Source organism: Desmodus rotundus, chromosome 6 (genome assembly GCF_022682495.2).
Source record: "Desmodus rotundus isolate HL8 chromosome 6, HLdesRot8A.1, whole genome shotgun sequence".
NCBI lineage: Eukaryota > Metazoa > Chordata > Mammalia > Chiroptera > Phyllostomidae > Desmodus > Desmodus rotundus.
Window position 1 is genome coordinate 11,200,870 of NC_071392.1, and position 15,732 is coordinate 11,216,601.

Here is a 15,732-nt window from a genome sequence, read left to right on the forward strand (position 1 = left end):
ATGGCAGCCCAGTAAAGCTGGAAGAATACGGGGATGCTGGCAGGTGTAGCTGACTGTAGGAGGAGTCAGAAATGGGGCTGCAAAGGAAGATGGGCGCTGGGATTTAAACCTAGGCGCGGCAGCCATAGAGGGGGAGGACCACAAGGTTTTGGGGGAGAAAGGAGTAAGCCACGCAGCTCCGAAGTAAGTAGGGAAGACCACGCGGTTCTGAAGTAAATAGGGGGCCACACGGTTCTGAAGTAAATAGAGGGAACCATGAGGTTCTGAGGGGAAAGGAAGAGGGCCAGGATCAGGCAGCTTTGGTGAAGTAAAGAGAGGACCGTGCGGTTCTGAAGGAAAGGAGAGGACCACAGGGTTCTGAAGGAGTGAATAGGAGAGGACCATGTGGTTTTGGGGTGCTTCTTTTTGCCACGCAGCTTAGGCAGCAGGAGAGACTTTGCCGGGAGGAAAAGGGGAGGAAGGACTCTTGCTGGTGGGCCATGAGAAGGTGCCGCATGGTTTTGGATTAACTGGAGATTGCAGCAGCCACACAGCTGATGGTGCCGGGAGCCTGAATCACGGACTTCTACTTCTTTTCCTGAGACACGGTACCCCGGACTGGGCACAGGGAGAGGGAAGGACTATGCATCTGTGGGTATTCTAAAGGACTTTAGTATCTTATCGAAGACATTAAGCCATTACTCTAAGTCTGTGTAACTTTTAAATAAACAATTCCTTTCCTTTTCACCAGTCTCTGGCATTGAGAGACGTCTTTCCTCTGGCGGCGGGTGTTTCGAACCTAGCAGGTGGGCGTGGGGTAAGGAACCTCCAGAGACAGAAAGGGGGAATCCTTTCTGTAATAATTTATCATGAACCACCCCCTGCCCTGCTCTGTAACACCGAGGCTGGATTTGGCCCATCGGGTTTGAACGAGGCAGGGGAAGAGGATACCTCCACAGCCTGGACGCTGTGCGCCTTCCAGGGTATGTGCAGGTGAAGCTGGGGTGTGGGGCAGTGGTCTGCTGAGAGGTCTGCCCCAAACCATGGGGTAAGCTGGCCTCGGGATCACCACTGCCACACACCCATCGAGAAATCATCACGCAGCTATAGGCGACATTGAAAAGAGAGAAAATTCTTTTTTCCTACAACTATGGTAGTCCTGGTTTTCAACTTTGCTTACTTAACTATCCTCATGTTTAAAGTTTAACTATTTATACTCTTTCTCAACTCACGAGGAATCAAAAGCAACTCAAAAAAATGTATAGCATGATCATGTTTCTTAAATTAATAACGAGGACCAGAGGAAATGTAAACTAGAACTGAAAGTCTAGTCTGGAGGGAAGTAAAATACTCTCATAACAGTGTTCCAAAAAGTTATCGACATTATGCAGTAAACCTGGCTTCATGTTAACCGAGCAGTCAAAGCGAAAAGAGAAACAGAACCAGTTGCATGACTCTCGGGTCCACAAGGAGAAAATATTTCACAAACTCCCCATGACTTCATAGAGGAGATCGTGAGTACTATGTAATGGGGACCATCGACACCACACCTCTACCAGGGCTTCCTAAAGCTGTCCATGGCACATGTCTGAAGGAAAATCAGAGGCATATGCTTCCGGTAAAGCCACTCTATCAGAAAGAAAGACAGTATGAACTACGTACACCCCTATCACATAGTTCTGTTTAATCTAAGGAGCCAACCTCGACCGTCTTGAGGAATGAATGAACTTATCCCCTTAGTCTTTTTACATACGCCGTGCCTACCAGGAGAGCTACATTCATTATCCAGCCAGGATAAATGTACTAAACTTTCTAGTTTGGGGCTCTTCTTCTCACCTGTGATTTTCATGGGTTTTATTTTTTAAGAAATCTATTTCTTTTGGGATGAAATATAGAATGTATGCCTTTTATTTTATTGAGTTATTTTTTCAAGTGCTCAGAACAGTGTGTGGCAAAAATGAACTAAATAAGCATTTGCTTAAAAAAAAGAAAATAGGCCCTTCCTATCATTGAGGTGGTGGGGATAGGGACATCCTTGATACTTGATAGTATAAGTGACAAATTAATTATAAGCAAATAAAATGAGTTGGTTGAGATTTTATATCCCTTTTACTATAACTTTCACCTATTTTCATAATTTTTCTAAAGCAGTAGAGACTGAATGCAAGCCCTTGACTATTTTGATGTGAGAACAGGACATGAAAAACCTGGGGGAGGAGATTATTTAAAATTTCCCATAGAGGAGGATTCAAAGGTTTTGAAACACTTACAGAAATATCAGAACCTTTTAAAATTTCTTCTCCGGATGGAGCAGCTGGAATTGCAGAATCCATTACAACTTAGCTGGTCCTTCCTGTCAACTAACTTTCACATTTTAAGACTCTGTTCATGGAATGTATCTAATTTGTTCTTTAGTACATTTTGAGCATGCAATAATGCTCTGTAAAAACAATGAAAAAAATACTAGAAAGCTTCATTATCACACTTACTTATGACCTCATTTCCTTTCCTTAATCTTATAAAGTGATTTGAAAACGCCAGCACAACATCACAATAAAACTGAACATATTCTGGAGGGATTCATAGAGTGGATTTTCTATACATGTAAGAACAAACCACCCGCACTTACGGTGAACCTATTTGTCTCAACAGAAACAGATGCTCAGTAACATGACTACAAACTATCTGAATCTGGGGGAGATCTTCTGGGCAGATCACGGAAATCAGACCGTTACAGCCTGGACCAAAAGTCAGAGAAACCCCCTCTGCTGCTGCTCTAATTTTTCACCTGTTTTCTCCCTGACTCTTGTCTCCCACACTCACCACCATGTAAGGCTCGCTACTACATGTTTAGCAAAGTAAAACAACTAGTTTTGAATAGAAAAAGTCTGTGAGTTTATCTGACTCAGGTTCAAGAAACAGGAAATGTTTTTCTTCTTTTTTTTTTTTTGCTTGAATTTCCTATTTCAGATACCAGTTTTTCCCATGATTTTTCTAGTTTTGGAGTCCATCACAATCAGGGATTCATCCTTTTTTTTTTTTTTAACACTAGAGAGATACTTGCCAATGGATACAATACTGTCTCAGGACCAGGCCACATCAGCAATCAACCTGCAGTACCATCCATTTCCCACACAGAAGTTTGTCCCAGGGGTTCGATCAGGCGCCGGTCCATCCAAGCACACCTACCCGCTTGCTGCTCTCCTCCTCCTGCGCCTTCCTGAACTCATGCTCCAGGGAGCAGTCCAGCTCATTGAAGAGCCCCACTTCCTCGCAGTTCTTCAGGAATCTCGTTGGGGTCGGGGTCTGATCTGAAAACAGAGGCCGAGTGATCATTCATGGGACCTTTTCCTCAAAAGCCAGTGGGACGCATGTGCTAAGTTCACAACGCCCCTCCCCTTGCCTTAATTACGATGCCAACCGGCCACCCATAATCTCCTAGCCCTTTAAGTAAGACGAGAATAGGAAAGAAAATAAAACCACAAATTCCAAAGGAGGAACACGGTGTGCAGTCAGCTGTCCTAGGTGAGGGATTTCCAAACCTCCCTCCGGACAAGAGATCCCGACCTAGACTTTCGAGATCCATAACGCTGTGAATAACACTGTAACTTCTGGCATGACTTCTTTCTAACTGGAAAAAAAAGGATTTAGCTAAAATTGACCAAAAAATCTGCTGAGTTCATGTTAAGCTTGATTTCAGGTGGCTGGAAGGAAAAAAGATTTAGTAACTTTTTATACCGAACAAAAATAAACACACAAGCATGTAAATTCCTTTTCCTTAACAGAGAAGGAAAATTTACCACTTTTATCTCTCATTTTGAGAGTCATAGAAGATGATGAAAAATTCCAAGTCAAATATTACATTCAATCCCCACCTGCTAAAAATATAATTATTAATTTTAGTTTTCTTTGCTATAGCTAAACAAATGTTCTGAGAATACTCTTTAAAAGAAATAGAATTCCATTCATAAGCTTACTACTCAAAAAACTGGAGGATGTAAAGCCACTACTTGTGGCTTAATATTTATGCAGTTTGCAAAATATTTCCGCACACATTCTCTAGAATCTAGATCTCAAAAGACCCTAAAAGGCAACTAGGGTAGGATTACACCTTTGAAATCATTAAGGACAGTCATCCTCCTTAGTAAAGGTGTACTTGAGTTGACATGAATAAAACTGTGTAAACTGCCCCTAGCTCAGAAACAGAAAATGAAAGAACTAGAAAGGGGCATGGAGGGAAGTCTGGCCGTGCCAATTCTTTTGCAAATGAAGGACACTGAAGTCCTGAGTGAGTAAGAGTCTTGTCCAAGGTCTCTCAGGTAGATGTGGCAACAGCAGGGTCATAACTGAGGTCCTTGGTGCTATTCCTGCTGTGCACATATGTATTATTTCCACCTGAGCCCAGGCGGAGTCTGCTGCAGGGTGCAGGGCGCTCATCCCGCCAGACCCACACCCAGTCTCCAACCTCCTCACGGTTCGCTAAGACACCACCACCAGTCAACTGAAGAGAGCCCTCAAGTCGAAACAAATTTGCCATTCCTGCACTCTTCTTATACATTCCTATATGACAAGAGACTAGCATTGTAGTTACTTTTCTAAGTCATGCAGAAAGCAGTTAATCCCAGTAAATTATCCATTGAGATTCAAAGAAATAGCTTAATATCCATGAAGCTGAAAATAGCTTGATAGTCCCGTTTAATCAGACCTGCTGAGGCAACGTCTGATTGCCTACAGGCAACGGCCTTTCCTACCTGTTAAGTAACCAAATGGTTGACTTGGATTCCAAGGCAGCGAAATCCCCATCTGCATTCTTCCCCGAGCTCAGCCTAATCTCCAACATACTGAGCTGTCTTTGCAGCACACAGAGCCTACCACAGCCGATCATCCACTGGGCATCACCCATAAAAGATATGCAAAGGATTTCATTGAAAATCGGTTTTCTTAGCACATTAATTTATTAAGCTGCACACATATACACTATATATCCAATATATACATATGACAGTTATGTGTTATGTGCTTATAAAAGATAAATTTAGTATTTACGAAAAATTTTGAAGCTTACAGACATTTCACCCACATCATCTAGAATCTAGATCTCACAAGATTCTATGAGATAAGTAGGGTACATGTGATTTTAGAAATGAAGAAATAAGTTAAATGACTGGCACAAGGTCACACAATGTGTAACCACCTTACCAGTATGAAGTCCTCTCTTCCCTGCGGACATAATCCCTTCTCAGTCTGAATTCTGGGCTTTGCCCAGACTCTCCTCCCAGCCTGAAGGGTTCTGATGCATTTGTAAAAGACGTTGACAACATGGAAATTTAGATTTGGATTCATGCTATTTGGGGGAAATTATCTACATTTTCTAGACCTCATACTTCACATCTTTCAAATAAAGCTCTAAAGTTACATGATTCTGTGAATTCTGAAATCACCACCCTAATAGGTTCACTTCAAAAGTGATTTAGGGTAGTAAACACACAATATAATATACAGATGATGTCTTATAGAATTGTATGCCTGTAACTTCTATAATTGTATCAACCAACATCATCCCAATGAATTCAATAAAATTTAAAAAATATTATTTTTAAAAAAATTAAAAAAAAGTGACTGTCATTAGGTCAAAAAAACATAGGACCACTTAAAGGACAGTGAAATGGGAATATAAATAACAGCTGATAGACACTAGAAATTAGGCCAGAGGTAAGGGCTAGAGATACAGATGAAGAAACTTTCCAAACAGAAGGCGTAAACAGACAAGCCCTGAAGGGGGAATACAAGAATGTGTGTGCGTGCCTGCACGTGTGTACATATTCATCATTTTATTGGGTGTTTATTCCATGACAGGCGTAGTACTAAGTGTTCTGCATGCGCCATCTCATTAATTTTCACACCAACCACATGAAGTAAACACTGTTTCCCCATTTTACTTATGAGAACACCGAGACTCGCCCCAGGCCCCATTTAGAAGTTGAGTCTCATAATTGTGTCAGTAATTGGTAATCCTGGCAATCCTTGATTCTTTTGGAATATTTGGGAATCGTTTAATCTCTCCTACAATAGAACTGCATTATAAGCCCGCAGACTCTCTTACTATCTTACAGAAACATCTGTGATAAAAAAAAAAAAAACTAAAAAAATATCACACAACAGAATTGAAATATTAGACCACTTGTCATCAGTTGGAATTTAGTTTTCCAGGTTTTAACTTTCCTTTTCTTCCTCTATGGTTTCATTGTTGGAGATTTACAAGCGGGGGGCTATGATTCCAGGTAGAGAGAACAGTCATTTTAGAGGGTCCATGCAGCTCCGGAAGGCTGAGACAAGTCCACGAGAGGGTCCATGAAACCAAATGCAGGCTGGCACCTGGGGGCCAATCCCTAAGCAAAGTTGACAGATGTTCTATGTCTCCCCTAAAGCAACATTATTCCCCAAAACCAGCACCCACCCACACAGCTCAGCAAAGGAGTTGAAGAAGCGTGGCACAGAGACAGTAATGGCACGACCTGGCATCATGGGCCCCTCTGTCACCACGGGGAAACAAAAGCTAGGGCCCAAGGGGAGCCATGGGCTATAAACAGAGTTGGGTTCCTCCCATCCCTAGAGCAGAAGACCCAGATGAAGGCCCCAGAGTTGTAAGCAAATATGACTTTATTGGCTGTATGATACAGTGAGAGAAAAACAAAACAGATACCTATACCCACATTTGGAATAGATAAGGCACACTGTTCCTAATTTTTTATTCATTTTCTTCTTGTGAATGAGCTATTCTTTCTAGTTACAACAGGAACCAGACAATGGAGCTTAACTTTTGTTTTAACATTTATTAGAATTAAGACAGGGTCTCCAGTTGTCTTTGATCCCACATGGTACCAGTTCCAAGTAAGCCAGGAAATGTGCAAATCTTCAAAAAGGGAACAGCTAAATCTATCAGCAGCTAAAATAAAAGAGGCAGAGGTTCTTAGCCACATGAATGCCTTGTCAAATAACTGTTCCAGCTGAAATTAGACCTGAAGTAAGTGGGTAATGTCCATGACCATAAATTAAAATTCTTGTAAACCACACCCTATTTAAAACTGAGAGCATACACAGGTTAGCTACAGCAACAGCAATTTCTATATCCTGAATAATAGAGACCAGTGCTTTATTGGTGGATAATACCTAAGGTTTGCTCAGTAGGTCACCCTCCAAGGACTTAGAGGAACTGGCTCCAGGGGGAACTCAGAGCTGAGATAATTGTTTAAGGACTTTTGCTCACTTTTCTTTTAATGTCTCTGCTTCAGGGAGGACCATGTGAAGGACAGAAGGGGATAGCACAAAATCTCAAACAAAACTAAAAGTTAACAACTTTTGAATCTGAACTTGATCTGAGCGGAAAGTGTTTGGTTGTTATTACCTTCATAAATCTGAATCGGCACCGCGTAAGCACCTGCCTGTTACCTTCTTGCAGAAAGTTTGCCAGAAAAGCACACCTTGCTCTTAGGAGACGCCTGGGGCCAGTGCAAGGGAGAAATCTCACCCGTCCGTCCGTGGGGATCTGTTTCCCCTCATACAGTAAAGGTTGGCACCAGAAGGGATTAAAAAAATCCTTTGTAAAGTTTGTCATATTTCAATATCTAATTCCTGTCCTGGAAGGTGAATCTGATTCTTGGAAAAAGAAGCACCTTTTCATGGAATTGCTGCCACTGTAGATAGTTAGGTAAGGGACACTTGTCACGCAGAGACCCTACCTGGGTATCTACCCTGAAAAGTGCCATAAACTGAGCATTACGACTGAGGAACTCACCCACCAGTTATAAAATAGGAAGTCCTGGACCACATGACATCCGGGAAGGGCAAGAAGTGTATGGTTAGAACTGTTAGAGAAAATAGTCACTCACTAGATTTTCCAATCAGTTCCTAGCCTGCGGAGCATCAAGTGCTTCAGCCTCAGCAAGTATGATTATTCCAAAGTCTAAATGACAAGCACAAAGCTAAAGCCTGAAACCTGATTCTTCTTTTAAAAAGTGTTTAGTCTGCTCAAATTTAATAATAGGTTACTAGCTTATTCGGTTTCAGAGCTGTGTTTGAGTTATGTGTTTGCCCATGTTTCGTTTTCTTCAATGAGGAAAAGAAGGCAGAGCAACAAGTCATCAATTAAAAAAAAGAAAAGAAAAGAAAAGCAGAGTTCCCATCATACACCACAGGAGGAGAATGTGAACTTCCTACGTGAAATTTTCTTTCCTATTGGTCTGATATTCTTAATTATGCTATTACTAAAGGACTCTGTAAAGTAATTTTACATCATCTCATATTAAATTGATGGTGGCTAGTAATTCTATAAAAAGCCTCACTAATTTAGACCAGTTATAAAAAAACATCAGTTTGAATTAGTGACCATTCTAATTATAGGGTATTTTTTAAAGGCAATGCTTTTTTATTATTTGCAAGACTCAATTTCAGCCAACAAAATGTGGCTTAATGGAATTCCCAAGAGTGCACTCAAATCAATAGAGAAAATAATTGGAATTAGCATTCTCAGAAAAGGCCTTTTTCTTAGATAACTTTTTTACATTCTTTTTATGGTTATATTTATCCCATGATTCCCTCATCAATGCTTTATTTAAAATATTCTTACTTAGTTCCTATCTGAATGTTAATAAAGTCCTAATTAAGAGAGTTTACATTACATACACTTGAAAATACATAATCCTTTGTGAAAGCAATAATCAGTAACAAATGACAGAATTCCGCGGAATTTCAGACAGGCTTCTTTGCAATAAACGTGCTTTTTATTGGGTGTAAGTACACAGTGGGCGCAACAGGGTCCGCTCAGTGACATTGACATTTCTGTTTTCCCCATCTGTCCGAAGACACAGCGCTACCCTGAGACAGGCCAAGGCAACTCTGGTTTTTAAACTACACCTGTGGGATGCTTAAACACTGACCGTGGCTGGGGCGCTCCAGGTCAGTGAGAGACGAGACACACTCTCGTCCCCCTGAGCTGTCTGCTGGAATCCGCATATTGTCAACTGAGCAGCTGGTGGACTAGATGCCCCAAGAGTGCCTATGAGTCAGCTAGGAAAAGCTCTGACAAGAGCCTCGTGTAGGACACATGGCTCCAGATGACGGAGATTTAGTTTAAATTAACCAAGTATATATGCCACATCTACTCACTACCAGCCATGGCCTACCCCAAGTGTTCTAAAGCAATTGAGACACAATTTTAATTCGTTTGGAAGAGCTGAGCTGGTAAAAAGGGTTATTAACGCTGTGAGGTCACGTCTCTGCTGGCCTAGTGAATTAAGGGATCCAAGGTGTTTGTCTCATCAAAACCTGCCCTGAACAGTGGAAGCTAAGGCTTAATGTTTCCACTCAGTCACTAATTGCCTGAGTTCTTTGACACCCTTTGTCAAAAGGGATCGTTTCCAGATGGAACAGACTGGAAGCCAGTTTTTCATACATAAAAGAAGACTGCAGATCAAGGCCTCTGAGGTACTCGGGTGAATTATTTCAAGTTCTGTTTTGCTGGATCAGCTAGAAACATGATGGAGAAGCTCCTATAAATGCCAATAGCCACTTGTCACAATGGACAAGATAATGTGATTTAAAAAACACAGTCTTTGTTCCTCTAAATGCTAATGTGTTAGGATAATCTCCTTCTAAAACTTTTGATTATTTTCTCCATTTGATTGCTATTAAAGAGATAAGTCAATACTAAAAGAAAAAGCAATTGATAGATTTATATTCAAACATAAATTTAAGACCAAAACATGTTCTCCAAAACATGAGTATGTAGAGCTCACCAAATCTAGGTGGACAGTAAGAAAATTATAGACAGGTAGGGACTTTAGACAAACTGCTCATCCTCTTGATATCGTTCCTCATATGAAAAAAGTGTCCAGGATTAAACGATATAATGCATGTAAAGGAAGAGACATAATTACAGGTATAAGATACGGCAATAAATGGAAGCTATTGTTATTATCATGCTGCCCTTTGGTGCAAACCGCCCTGTGTTCCATAAAGATTGGGTTAATTTACATAGTGGGAAGTCACAGTGTACTTTCACTGTCAATGGAAGAGGAGGTAAATATGGGCCGTGTGTGTGTGTGTGTGTGTGTGTGTGTGTGTGTGTGATATTTACTTATTCAATCGGGTTTTTTATATCCCTACTCACTCCAAAAAGAATTTGGAGTGAGGTATATTACCTTCCCTTTGGCTTCCCCTCAAAAGGCCCATGGATGAGGAAGTAGGGTTTGTAACAAAGCCCCACGGGCAACGCTTCTGGTTCTGACGTCGTCTGGTTGGTCACGATTAGGATCTTGGAAACAAATGCTCTACTTCAGTGAAAAACATTCTAGCTTTCTCCACGGTAAGAATTAGATTTCCGTCCTGGAACCAGAGAGAGGTTCTAATTCTCGACCTAGTCCAGGGGCACAGTTGGGTTCTGAGGGACTCTACTGTCATTTCTGTTAGACGCTCTGACACTCTGTATCAGATAGGGACAAGGAAGACAGAACGAGGGAGCTAGTCCCTCTGACCTCTCCTCCACGTGTCAGCTCAAGATCGCTTCTGGTTCTGTGGTTTTACCACTTCAGTCTCCCCCTATTTAGAAGTCGAGGAGAAAAGATACCTGAGCCCACAGTGCTGAACACCAGGTCTTGGCTGAAATGCCACCTATGCAGAGAGGCCTTTCCCAACCTCCCTTAGGCAGCCTGCTTGCCACTTACTTGTGTTCTGTCATGGTTGATCTTTACCACAGCCCATGTCACTAATGAATACTTTCTTGTTTATCTGGGGAGGGGGTGTCTATTACTTTTCGCCCTCCCCACTCCCCATAGAGTATAGGAAGTTCCATGGAAGAGGGACCCCATCTGTCTTGTTCATTGCAGCATTCTCAGCACCTCACACGATAGGGTCCTTGTAGGCACTCAGTAAGTGTTTGTTGAATGAATGAATAAGTTCAAGAGTGTTGAACTTTCACCTTTCCTTAAAAGGTGAAACCCAATCCACACCTCTGGTGGGAAGTCTAAGAAAAAGACACGTGGGTCCATGCCTTTAAATGCCTACTAATCCCACCATGAAGCAAAATTCATCATCTTCTAAGCCAATATTCCCACCATATTCTGCCAACACACAGCATGCACAGAGAGTTCTCATTCGGAATATTATTTGCTTGCTCAGCTATAAATAAAGTTGCACATTGATTTCCTGTACAGAACCTGGAGACACTGTAAATAAGTGGGGGTGGGGATTTCTGACAGGATGAGATTTGGGGATTTCTGGATGATAATGCCATTCAAATAGACCCAAACATCATCCTGTTTGCCTTTAATACTGAAATTTGATCATATTTTCAAACCAAACCAGATCTTATGTCACCTAGTAGCTGGTAATCTTGAAACCTGTGTGTGGAAGTATATTGTCCTCAGCGGATTCCCATTTTAAAGTTGGCATCTAAAAACCTTCGATATCACAACTTCCCTCCCCATGAAACTATCGTCTATCAGACCAAGAACAGCTGAAAGTAACTCATGTCCATCATGACATCAGGACTCTGGAAATGGACCACCTGGATCAGATAAGAATGAGAGGATCAAAGTGGGAAGGGCTTTAAGTTTTAGCCCTCAGGGTCCGAAACCACAGCCCCCATTCATGTCCCTGTAGCCCTGGCCCTTTAGAATGGGAGGTCTTTATGCTTGCTGTCTCTCCGTAAGAGCAGACTCATCTTAATAAAATACGGGCTCCGGCAGGAGTAACGCCTGTTTGAGTGTGGTTGGTGGGGTACATGAATGTCTCGCACGAGACTGACAGCAACTTGGGCATTTCACCTAAAATGTCATAGGGTGTGCTTGAGTGTGACATTGCTATGTTACAGAATGGCATGCTTATGATTTTGTAATAAGAAAGGGGCATTGTTTGTGCTGGACCCTGTACGTGACTGCCGCTTTTACTACCCTGCCTTGCGGCACGTCAAAGATCACTTTGAGTAGTGAATTCTCCCTGGCCTAAAGAAAGTGGACTTTGTGTCCAAGCTATAACATTTCAGATATTACAGCTCTTTTGGACATTTTTCCTTGAAGAGTATGTCTATGGCGTCTTAATAACTTTCCTAACTTTAAAATTTGTAATTAATAAAGGATGAAGTAATTTTTGAAAATACAAGTTAACTGGACATCGTGAAATTAGTAATGAACATACATACCTACCGTGCTTTACCTTCTTAATATATATCAAACCCTAGTTCACCTGGAATACAATTTTGTGTAATTAAATATTGCTTTAAAAAAATGGCCCAAGAGGGGCTCGGAAAGTTTTGCACTGCTGATACTTACTGATTTAAGATTTGGTTTATACTATTTTTATTAGTATATTTCAAACCATATAAGATCTTTCATTTTCATGATAGGCCACAACATAGGCTTTAAGCACTTTAAGAAAAAAATTTAATAAATCTATTTTTAATAAGAGTAGATTCTAAAGCTTTTGATAAATTCAAATCTAAATAAACCAAGATAAGGAAAGTAAAACATTCCGTCATATTTGCAAGTACACTCTAATACGCTAAAACTAAAATGACATTTGAGATGAATGCATACAGAAGTCTATCTGAGATAAAAAAGAAACAGCAAAGCAAAAGTACCCGACAGATAGCCTGTTAGAATTCACTGTGGCAGTCAACATTGGCGCATGCACCTGGTGGACCTCAGTCCTCTACATGGAAAGTAACGGAGTTGGACTGATATCACTGTATTCCATCCAGCAAGAAAGTTCTACCAGACCACAAACATGCAGAGCAGGTGGCAAGTTTGAAAATTTAGCACTTAATTTTATTGAGAATGTGAAATGGCCTCATACCAGCTTCAACATAAAACATGAGAGAGCAGACGAAAATGTGCCAATATATTATTCATGCTATTTTCCTCATTTATTTCTCCCTTCACTGTCTTATTCCAAGTTTGACATAATAAAAATTAGAGTGGCTTTTCTTCCAATATTTTTCCACCTGGCACTGCCAGCTATTGGCAGCAACAACCTCAAATTAGTAAAGATCTGATAAGAACAACTGAAACGCTACAAGAACTTAATCAAAAACCTGCTTATAGGCATTATACTGAAGTGTTCACACATCTGTAGCTACTGTTTTCCAGACCTTCAGATGGGGCTTCCTGTAGGACTTACTAGCAGTGTGCCTGTAAGACACTGTACCAGTATTTACCACTCTATTAGTCATATCTCCACATAATTCCCATTCCCTAATAGTTATCTCCCACTCCCCTACCACCATTCCCTTCTTTTGGGAAAAGTCAAGGAAGAACTTATGAATTTAAGTATTGTGAATTGCAAAGTCTACAACCTTGATACTCGCATACCTATATTCACTGTTCAACTAGGAAGCCATAGCACAAGTGACTCTATGGAAAATAATAAGTGATAAAAACAGAAGAACAGGTCATCCATCTTAACCCTTGTAGGGCTTTATAATTCTTACAAATGACTTTCTGCATCTCTGTTGCTAGACTTCAGACAAAACTATTTCTGAAGGGCCAGCTAGTTCAATACAAACAAACAGGCTGAGAGAGAGGTGGTAGGTGGTAGGTGGTAGGCAGTAGGTAGTGGTGGAGGGAAGGGAAGAGGATGCCTTTGAACTTGGACAGTCTTTGAAACCATAGTGCAATTGCAAGTCACTGGTGGGTTTGTGAAGCTGTATGGACGACTCTGTCATCAGGAGTATTTGATTTTGCATGTAAACGGGGAGGGCCTGACCACGCAGTGGCCAGTGTGGGTCAGTGGGCCAGGAGTGCAGGATTGAGGACCCTCATCTTTGCCCTGATTGGTGAGCTTGAGAAAGCTGGGCCATCTCCCTGTGCCCCTCCTCCACTATCATCAAAATAGGGGTTATAAAAATAATCTGAGAAACTTAGAGGATTTACTAATAGTAGGGATAATAACATACTTGCAAAATTTAAGCACCATAGAAATGTTAAATTATAATAGCCAGGGAGGCCAGTTCCTCTTCTGATGTCATTATAACAGGTTCACGGGGTCTCATCTCTTTCACAATGCCAGGGAGACAGTGGCTCACAGGAAATATTTCTAGTCTCCAAAGGGTATCAGGAAATGCTTCAATTATCCCACTAGGATTTATGAGCCACTTTAATTCACTTTCACTGAATCTTCATGATAAGCCCATGAAATAGACTTGGCACATAAAATTATTCCCATTTTTATGAAAAAAGAAACCAAGGCCCAGAGAGGTTCATTAACTTGCTCAAGGTCAGATGGCTGGTAGAGGTAGGGCCCAGGCTAGCGAGAGTTCAAGTTTCCTCACTCCTGGCCTTGTACTCTTTTTAATTTACCATACCACCTATCAAACCGGGAAGGAATGGCAATTAATTTACGGATTAATTATTCCTTTTTATTTCTTCTTACGTTTGCTGAGCACCTGCTATGTTCTCATGCATTACCTCCTTTAATTTCCCACTTATGGTGGGGGGGGGGGTAGTTTACTGTTTCTTAAGGAAACCTTCACTGACTGCCTCAGTCTAAAAAGAGAGCTCCTACTAAAATTGAACAGTGTTTCTCCTTGCAATACTCATTTGATATACATGTGCTCCTTTACTTAGGATAGGGTGACGCCCAGGTAAACCCATCATAACTTGAAAGTGTCATCAGTCAAAAATGCATTTAATACACCTAACTTACCGGACACAGTAGCTTAGCCTAGCCTGCCTTACACATGCCCAGAACACTTGGCTTCAGTTGGGCGATTATCTTGAGTTCGATCCCAAGAGCAATTGCCTTCTTCATCTCACCAGAAGCGGGAGACACAAGAAAGCATTTTGTAGATGTGATGGGATGTGAAAACACAAGACACAATAGCAAAAAAAACACTGACAACACAGTACCCTCTAGAGTACCAGTTGCTGACCCTCGTGACCACATGGCAGACCGGGAGCTGCTGCTCACTGCCTCTGCCCAGCATCACGAGAGACTATTGTATTTGCTTTGCTAGCCTGGAAAAAGATTCAAAATGCAGTGTGCTTTCTATGGAATGAATATCTCTTTCACAACATCACAAAGTGAAAAAATCGTAAGTTGAACTGCCGTAAGTTGAACCATTATAAGTCGGGGACCATCTGTATATCATGGACACACCTCTATTTTAGCTCAGTTCTCACATGCATACTACAATGTGATGTCCTTGAAAACAGGAATCAGATCAGTTTCTGCACCTTGCATGTCACTCACAATAGTGCAGTGTGCATTAGAGATGCTTGGTTAATATTGTCTAATTACAGGTATGTGCTTTTAAAAATAGTTATATGGAGCCTAGTTTTAGAGTAATAAATATTTACATGCCAGCAAATGAGAAGCCACAACTCTTCCGTTATTTGAGTGAACACTACATGAGCTGAGTACATTTCTGCTTATCATTACTTTAAGTCTCTTTCACACCTTAGAAATACATATTTTTAAGGGACAGAATTTGCTAGTGGAAATCATCCTATCATTAGCAGTAGAACAGGTATTGGGGGCTAATCACCCAAAGCCTCATTGCCTGGTGGCTCCTTACCTGATAACATATTGTCTGTTTTTATTGAGGGAAACTTCAAAGTCATTTCATGCTTGTGCCTATGAATCATCAGATGGTCCTCTGTTGGGAAGCGCTGTCAGACAAATAGAAAAAAAGGGAGAGGGGAGAGGAGCCATTCAGTTTCATAATATATATTTGCTATTATAGAAAAAGACTTATTCAGT

General features: G+C 41.1%; 1 protein-coding gene across 2 annotated transcripts in view; it reads right to left on the reverse strand.

Annotated features, from left to right (window-relative positions):
* Positions 1 to 15,732, reverse strand: part of CREB5 (cAMP responsive element binding protein 5) — a 374,435-nt gene that overhangs the window by 285,304 nt on the left and 73,399 nt on the right. For both annotated transcript variants that reach the window (XM_053927053.1, XM_024562990.3), the window contains 2 exons: positions 15,548 to 15,641; positions 3,169 to 3,290 (listed from right to left, as the gene is read on the reverse strand). In XM_053927053.1, the coding sequence (XP_053783028.1) occupies positions 3,169 to 3,290; positions 15,548 to 15,641 (216 nt within the window). The remainder of the gene's footprint in view (positions 1 to 3,168; positions 3,291 to 15,547; positions 15,642 to 15,732) is intronic.